We start from the raw sequence: 9411 nt of genomic DNA, 5'->3' as shown, positions 1-9411 counted from the left end.
GATACTGACATTTATGTAAGGAATAATTGACGACGGGCCATTGAATTATAAGAAAATAATGCACACCCAAGGTGCAATGCAGGTGTGCATAATTTTCAAATAATTCAAAGGCCCGAAGTCAATCACTCCTCTTATACCACGTTTACCACAAACATTGCTCTGGTGCCTATTTTTAAGACATTTGACAAGTTAGGTGTGCGGTTATCAGAAATTAATGCATACCCACGGAACATTTCTCAGCCAATCAGAATACAGCATTCAACAGACCCGTGGTATAAAAATCATATAAATCAGCTTTCCGTTGATATGTGATTAGTTAGGATAGGACAATATTTGGCCGAGATACAACTATTTGAAAATCTGGAATCTGAGGGTGCAAAAAATCCACATATTGTGAAAATTCCCTTTAAAGCTGTCCAAATGAAGTCCTTAGCAACTGCATCCACTCACAAAAATAAAGTTTTAATATATTTAAGGCAGGAAAATTACAAAATACCTTCATGAAACATGATCTTTACATAATGATTTTCAGCATAAAAGAAAAATCAATGATTTTGACCCATACAGTGTATTTTGGCTATTGCTACAAATATACCCGTGCTACTTAAGACTGGTTTTGTGGTCAGGGTCACATTTTACTTAAATGGTTCTCTGGTGAACAAAAAAAATGGCTCTGCTATGCCATTGCTGCTAAGAAACTGCTTAGATTCTCTATTTTGTAGTGTAGCTGTACAGAGCTATTGTTTATAGCCTTTACAAAGTGGTGCAGACCATTGTAAAAGTTGCAAGTAGATGAAGTTGCAAATAATAACTTTGCTCAACAGTGTTTAGTGTCTAGAATTAACTAACTATGAACTATTCCTGTATCTAATGGTCATTATTTGTCTTCATTTAAATTTCTGTAAGATTTAAGTATTCTAAAACTGGCAATAAAACACCTGCACAAAATGTACTGTATGAAGATGTTCATCTAATGGATTTGGTGATCAATCATCACAGGTTTGTTGCACGATAGGTCACCTTGTCGTCCTGTTGTCTCTTTGCTTGTCTGAAAAAGGGAACAAAAACCAAATCATTACTAATATGCAAAAAACATCAGTGCGTCTTTATTATCAAAACCAGATGAGGAATTTCAAAACAGACTTTTAATCATTAAAATTGCAGGTTTGCACACAAAAGGTCTCCTCCCATTGGCTGGCCACAGGTGTACAGAATGTCTTGTCTCTTAAGAACTGTCCATGCCATTATTTACAGAAACATCCTCGAGGCTTTTTTCTATATGGCATTCCAAGAGCTCATTAGAGACTATCATCTTTTGCTTTCCCGTATAAATCACCGCCCAACGGTCCAGGCTGTGAGAACCGATTTAAAGGAGGACGTACAAAAGGCTGGTACACGCTGACCCAGCAAATAACAACATTTCATTTCATACAGTATCTGACCCTGTCTGTGAAAACTCATAATCTAATAATGAGAGTAGAAGCATCAAAATTTGATTTCAATCTTTGGCTTAATTTTAATTTTCTTTTTTGACATGACAGTACTCAGTTAACATGAAAGATATCAAGATTAGGTTTTTTACAGGTAGGGCCACATATTAGGAAATGTAACTTATTTTAATGCAATATCAGAGATGTTATATGTAACAGCAAGATATTTCTAATATCCAAAGAAATTTTTAGCAACACAAGCAAATCTGTACAGCAGAAACTTAAATATGTGGACCAATTCTCACTTTTAACTAGTCGCTTATTAGTAGAATATAAGCTTTATATAAAATGTATGAACATACTGTATATATCCCAGTGGCGACTCATCCGAGGGGCGCAAATTTAAAATATGTGTTCGGAGTGTCATGTGTGTCGTGTTTTCAAAATATGTGTTTGTTGCGTCATATGAACAATGTGCATCACGTGTTTTGTCAAAATAAGCGCCTGCTGCACACGCGTCAAAACCATTTATGATAAAAGAGACGCTCATGTTCGCAAAATACATGCAAGACACTCCTTCAACAGTAAACTCTGATTACGCATGAGATTATGCGAGTATCTGGCAAACGTCTCTTTTATCATAAACCCTTTAGACGCGTCTGCAGCAGGCACTTATTTTGACAAGACACGTGATGCACATAGGGCACATAGGCTACATACATGTTGTGACGAACTTCGCATCGAGCGCCACTAATATATCCCTTTATCCTACCACATACCTAAATTAACAGTAAATATTCCTTGTTGCACTTAATTTTTTAAGTTTAATCAACTTGAATTAACAATGAATTACTGGTAAAGAAAGTTGCAATAAATTGTAAATTCAAGTTGATTAAGCTTAAAAATTTAAGTGCAACAAGGATTTTTTTTTTACAGTGTACACAGCTACCTAACTGAGTTTTAAGGGTGTAGTGTGTAATTTTTATAGGATCTTTTAAAGGATCTCTTGACAGAAATGCTTCAGGGGTGTATAAAGACCTTTTTACATTTAACCGTTACGTTTTTATTGCTTTAGAATAAGACATTTTTATCTACGTACTGCGATGGTCCCCTTACGTGGAAGTCGGCATTTTGTGCCGCCATGTTTCTACAGAAGCCCTTAACGGACCAACTTTTTTTACTAAGTTGTCTCCGACTATGACATTTTTCCGGTGGCGGCTATCTTAGCTTCTCTATGCGTTTCGAAAGCGATGGGTGAGCAGTGGACTAAGCCATTGATTGCAATTCACAACCTCAACACTAGATGCCGCTAAAATTTACACACTGCACCTTTAATAAGCAGTTAATTAGGAGTTTTTCTGAGGCAAATTTAATAGTTAATAGTGAATATGTTTTCCGGATACTAAATCTTATCGAAACAGGTAGGATCTAAGATGATAAAAATCTTAATCGTAAAGTGATGATACTCTTAGAAAAAAAGGTGCAAAAGTTGTACCTTTTATAAAGGTCCTAATATATACAGATATGTACCTTTGGAAACCAATATGCACCTTCTAAATACAAAGGTACTTTTTGAAAAAATACCGCCCAGTGACAACGTTTAAACCTTCTTGTACACTGTAAAAAAGCTGTAGAAATTACACTGTAAAAAGTGTTTATGTGCCTTAGTAAATTTAACAAAAATAAAATTAGCTAACTATTTTGAATTCTTGTTTTGTTTATCAAAATATGAAGTAAAATAACATAAAAATGTGAATAATTTGAGTAATTCTGAATCAACACATTATTGATTAAATTTAATTCTTAAATTTTTAAGAAGGAAATTCACTTAATTTTGTGTTGAATCTACATAAATGATTTTAATAAAAACATTACTAATAGGGCAGTGGACTCGTAGTTCCCAGCATGCTTTGCATGGGATTGCATTTGGAGAGAACAATTTGAATATAAACTCTAATTTATGTGTTTTTAACAAAAAAGAAAGATCGCCAGACCCGGAGATCGGCTAAATGGATTCCAAAACGATAAAACTCAACTGTTTAACTCTAGGGGAGGTGGAAAATAAGCATATTTTCAAAAAAGTGGAGTGTCCCTTTAAATTCAGATTTATTTCCATAGCGCATTTAACAATTTTGCATTGTTGTTAAGAAACTTTACAGTAAATACATGCTAAGCATGTACTGAAACCGATTGTAATCAGTTTCTAAAAATAAAATATGGTTGCATAAAGACAACTACACTGAAAAAAATGATTCATTGAATTTAATAAATTTTTTTAAGGTAAGTGGTTGCAATCAATTTATTTAAGCTACATTTAAACAAAAGTTTTATATTTTATTTTACTTTACTAATCTTTTTTGTTTAAATGTAGCTTAAATAAATTGATTGCAACCACTTACCTTAAAAAAAATTATTAAATTCAATTAATCTTTTTTTTCAGTGTACATAAATGTAAAAAGTTTCAATAAATAGACTGGCATCAGAAATACTTTCAAATTTCATGCAAAGGATTTATGATCAAATTTAACCTGTAAATTGTAACCGAACAAAGATAAGAATCTCTTAAACTCATTTTCCTAAATGTTTATAAACTTCATAAATCTATCAGCCTTTATAATTATAGGATACAGAAACTGTTGAGCGGGTAAAAGTGTTTACTGATAAGCATCTCTCCTGTGCGGGCTCAGATCTTACTTTGATGTGTGATAGGGCCAGAATGAGGAACAATAACAATGCATGTGTGTGTATGTGTGTGTGTGTGTGTGTGTGTCAGTGTTAATGACTTTGCAGCAGGAGGGAGAGAAACCTGCAGAAACTTGCAGGGAAACCCTATCGCTGGAAAGTACCAGGTTGTCTAAGGCAGGTTTAGTAAGCATGCAAGACACACACACAGACAGACGCACAGAGATACACACCTACATGAACAGATGAAAGAAGGAACAAAAGAAACACACTGATGCCGACGTAGATACACATGTGGCAACGTGAAGACGTGTACACCATAAATGCACACAAACAACAACAATCACAGTATCTACCCGCATAAACTCATCAAAAGAAAGGCTTTGGATGTTTATTTACTTAACTAAGACCGATGCATATGGCTGGAAGATAAAAGTCTAATGCTGCAACTTATATAAACATGACATATGCTGTGTCTGAAACCGCTCCCTCGTTCACTATTCCCTATGTAGCGCAGAGATTTGTCATAAACCCTTACACCTGTGGCTTTATTGATTGTACTGTGAAATGGTAAAGTCTACTTTCTTACTGTTTGTCACATTTGTCAGGTTTATTGTAATAATAAAGAGAACAAAACAACTGTTGTGTATTTATTGCTTGATAAAAATGTGTATTATAATTTAAATAAAATACTATTTTCTGATTTGTTTATTTTTAAAAGTAGAGAATAACTGACAACAAGAACTAACAAAAGTGTATAAACGTAAATTTTTGTTGTTAACTGTCAATATCCTTTAGCTGATTCCAGTCAGGCTTGTGCACAATTCAGAATTTCAGAATTGGCCTCCATTCAATTCATGAATTTGAATTTGAATTGAATTGACTCCGCCCTACAGGAAGTTGAATTTGAATTGGAATGACAGGAAGTGGAATTAAATTCATGGCAATTCAAAGAAATTCCACAAACAAAACACAAAAAAAATCTCACATACATTCAGTATTAGGAAAGTTACTTTGGAAAATTGTTTGGAAACCATTTTAAATACTTGGTTAAAGTAAAACATTCTGGAAAATGAAGTCATGTTCCATCGTGTTACACAAAATTACAATTACAAAAAAATAAAAAAATTTTGAACATTAATTGCTGGGGGAAAACATTTTCTGTTAATGTAATCTGTACAAGTAGTTCAAACAAATATAATTTATAGATTATGTAATGCAATCATATCTGACATATACTGAAAGCTTTATTTTTAACACTTTACTTACTGTATAATATGTATGTGAATTTCTTTGAATTTCTATTGAATTGCAGTTCTGCTTCCTTTAATTCAAATTCGAATTGTAATTCTAGATCTTGTTTTTGACATCAATTCAAATTCAATTCAAATTCAAGAATTGAATTGGAATTTAGGACTCATTCTCAATTCAATTCTGAATTGTGCACAAGCCTGATTCCAGTTACGCGTTTGTCTCTCGATGTATCATGGGAAATAGTGTGAGCGAGTGTACATCGAATGTACCCTCAAAATCAGAGTGCATTTTGGTTAAGAAGTAGTGAACAAATTCAGGGAATGCTGTAGTTCACTCAGGTATCGGACACCACTACAAAATGGCGGACACCCGATATAGTGCACTACATAGTGGATAGGGAGCGGTTTCAAACTCAATGTGTGAAGTTTTAGCATGCATGCTATTGTGCAAATTTTTAATTTTTTTGTGATTCTTTATTAACTAAACATTTTTAATTATAACTTTTTACAACATAGCCCAAGATCTGCCAAAAAAAACACAGGAGGTTCCAATACGATATTACAAAACCGTATATTGCAGGATAGTAGGTACCATTTAGGATTACAGGAGGTCTGATACAGCATCAATAATGTCCAACCAAGATTGTGCTGTCTTTTCATTGGCACCATGTATTTTGGCTGTGGTACACTCAAGCCGTGCAATTGCAAATGTTTAATTTAAGAGAAACACACATATATTCAAAATGATAAGATGCCTACCTGAGCAAAATTATAATGGAATTGCACAGGTGCTTAAAAGCTTCCTCACAGTTTTGTCATAGAAGAACCATTTTCAGTTCCTCATAGAACCATTCAGTCAAAGGTTCTTTAAAGAACCATTTCTTTTTTAAATCTGAAGAACCTTTTTTGCCTTTGTATATTAAAGGTTCTTTATAGACGGTTTATCAGCAACAACATAAACATCTTTTGTGTACCAAACTTAACTTCCAGACTTCCTCATAAAGCGGTGATCCATGTTCACTGTATCCCCAAGTCTTTTGTAAACCAAAACATTTTTATTTTCCACAATGTATTTTTCAGATGTCAGTTTAATCACTAGCCAGATCGATTAAAAGTTAACTTCGGGCTAGGCACATAATCGCGGTAACGCGCGCCAAAAAAAAAAGGTTCTTCTATGGCATCATGAAGCATCTTAATTTTAAGAGTGCATGCTGTTCAGATAGCTAGGTGAAAACTATAGTGCTAATTAATAAAGGCCTTATAAACCAAGTTCATATTTTGCACAAAAGGCCATCCCAGAATATACTGTGACATAAAAAATAAGGTTCTTTTAACCTTGAGTTTGCACTAGAATAAAATGTGCATTTATGAGGTTCTGTTCGGTTTTCTAGAAGTTGCCATGCTAACTACTATTGTAGTACTCGAGACCGGTCTTGGTGTTAAAGGGATACTTCACTTTTTTTTTTAAATATGCTCATTTTCCAGCTCCCCTAGAATTAACAATTAAGTTTTACTGTTTTGGAATCCATTCAGCTGATCTCTGGGTCTGGCGCTAGCACTTTTAGCATAGCTTAGCATAATCCATTGAATCTGATTAGACCATTAGCATCGCGCTCAAAAATGACCAAAGAGTTTTGATATTTTTCCTATTTTAAACTTGACTCTTCTGTAGTTACATCATGTACTAAGACAGACAGAAAATTAAAGCTGCGATTTTCTAGGCCGATATGGCTAGGAACTATACTCTCATTCTGGCATAATAATAAAGGTGTTTGCTGGCATAACATGGTGGGAACAGCCGCAATGATATTACTCAAGTGCCCGAAAATAGTCCCTTTGGTAACTTTCAAAAGTTGGAGATTTTCTGGCACTGTATAATATCATTGCGCAATGCTAATGGTCTAATCAGATTCAATGGATTGTGCTAAGCTATGCTAAAAGGGGAGCTTTAAAATAAGCCTTTTTTTTTCAAAAAAGTGGAGTGTCCCTCTAAGACCAAATCTTTCAGATGAATGTGATGAGTGCTGATCTGGACTTGACTCATTTTCACCCCACCTCTCTAGTTTTGGTCTTGGTTTAGATAGTGAATTAGCAGTAGTGTTGTACAAACAACTAAGCGCAAGAAACGAGTTAGCATCTTGGGATGAAGAATTTACAGTATTAAAGAGCTTGTCAAAAGTGTGCTAACACAAAATCAGATAAATAAGCATTGGTAACAGGCCTGTAACACAAATACCCTCAGGTAGAGAGAAACAGACAGCATGAGATGAAATCTGCTTTGCTACTTACCTTCATAATCACAAATATAGGGGTTTATGACGGCATGCGGTCACACCTTTTAGTTTAATCAGAGTATTTGTAACGATACATCCCCATGCTCTCTCTCTCTCTCTCTCTCTCACTACAGGTGTGCACCTTTCAGTTGTATTCGCTCACATTACCTTCCCCCACAGGATGAAAGCGGGATGGCTTTTATGAGGGGCAGGTGAGACATATTACCCCCCTATAGCTGAAACTCTAGACGTGATCTAACTGAAGGCTGCAGGCTATACAACCGGAGGAAAGTGGGGTTGTGCAGTTAACGTTTTTTTTTTTCATAATTATAAAAACATATTTCTTCACTCCTGTTTGAACTGTATGATTAAAAATTGTTTCAGGAAATCAAACATTTTATATGGAATTAATATGGCAAATTTATCAATTTTTCACAAAAAAATCATTAACATTTTAGAATAAGGTTGTATTTGTTTACATTAGTCATTGCATTAATTATTGCATGAACTAATAATGAACAATACCACATTTATTAATCTTAAATGATGTTAATTTCAGCATTTACTAATACATTTTTAAAATAAAAAGTTTTAAATTTTAAAATTAGCTAAAGTACAATAAACATAAATAAATGTAAAACATAAATAATAAAAAATGTATAAACATAAAAAATGTAAACATAAATAACTATATTGGCACAAACATGTGCTTTTTGTTACTTCATGTTAGCTAATGCATTTACTAATGTTAACAAATACGACCATAAAGTGTTACTAATAAATCTGTGATGAGTCTCTGATGGCCTCTGGCATAAGAATATACAGTAGCATGTTTCCGGACCAGGTGAGTTTTTTGACTTCAAGATTATATATGGCAGGTAGACATTTCAGGAAGTTGAGACGAATTACGACATGAAACATTTTCTTTGTACAATAAATTACAGTAAAGGGGTGATTCTCACGAAACCATTGAAACATCACGGCACTAATGATTTTAGCTTTAAAATGTGTAATATAGTAACATTAAAAAGCATCAGAATTAACACAATACTGTGTTCTACCTTGCACAATGTGTGATTTCAACATAAGAATTTATAATTGTAAATTTTATCTCATTTTCTGCTGAAATTCTCATTACCGCAATGTGTCCGGCTGTGTTTGAACATGCGTTGTGTTGTAATTTAATCAAATTAACACAAAAATATTAAGAAAATAAATAAATGGATGTTTTGCTAGACTACTTTAGATGACAGAAAAAATATTTACTGAATATTCATGTATAATAATAATGAAGAAAAATTAGGAAAATGATGTGTCCATGCCTGATGTTCTCATCCTCCGCAACACCTTTTGAGAACAATTTAAGCACACATACAGAATTTTAATAAAGTTTGATTTTGAGTGACCAAGCACATGGACCAGTTACTTCAAGATGGCTACCAGGTAAGATCATTTTTTTTACAGTTAATTTGAAATATTGTCTTGTCAGAATGCTTACACGACATTTTAATTATCATTACCGCGACAGATGCTTATTAAATGTTAATTTAATGAATAGAAGCATAATACTTTGATTTTAAATGCATGTGCAGAATCTCCAAATTATGTTCTTTCAGGTTTGTCATGTCATTTTGAAAATATGTCAGTGTTGATGTTTTCTGACTGTTGCGGTAATGAGATTTTTTAGGACTAATTTTTTAAATTATGTTACAAAAAGTATTAAATGATAAGTAAAAGTTTTTAAATTAATGTTCCCATTCACTCCAGACTTTG

At 33.5% G+C, this 9411-nt stretch overlaps 1 protein-coding gene across 4 annotated transcripts in view; it reads right to left on the bottom strand.

Annotated features, from left to right (window-relative positions):
* Nucleotides 1-441: 441 nt before the first annotated feature.
* susd2 (sushi domain containing 2) overlaps nt 442-9411 on the bottom strand; it is a 58907-nt gene continuing 49937 nt past the window's right edge. For all 4 annotated transcript variants that reach the window (XM_073860404.1, XM_073860405.1, XM_073860402.1 and 1 more), the window contains one exon: nt 442-1048. Coding sequence is in view for 3 of the 4 variants with exons in the window: in XM_073860402.1 (XP_073716503.1) it covers nt 994-1048 (55 nt within the window). In the remaining variant the exon portion in view is untranslated. The remainder of the gene's footprint in view (nt 1049-9411) is intronic.

The sequence above is a fragment of the Misgurnus anguillicaudatus genome, chromosome 22, assembly GCF_027580225.2.
Source record: "Misgurnus anguillicaudatus chromosome 22, ASM2758022v2, whole genome shotgun sequence".
In the NCBI taxonomy this organism is placed as follows: domain Eukaryota; kingdom Metazoa; phylum Chordata; class Actinopteri; order Cypriniformes; family Cobitidae; genus Misgurnus; species Misgurnus anguillicaudatus.
Note: the sequence above shows the minus strand (reverse complement) of the source record. Positions and strands in the feature narration are given on the sequence as shown.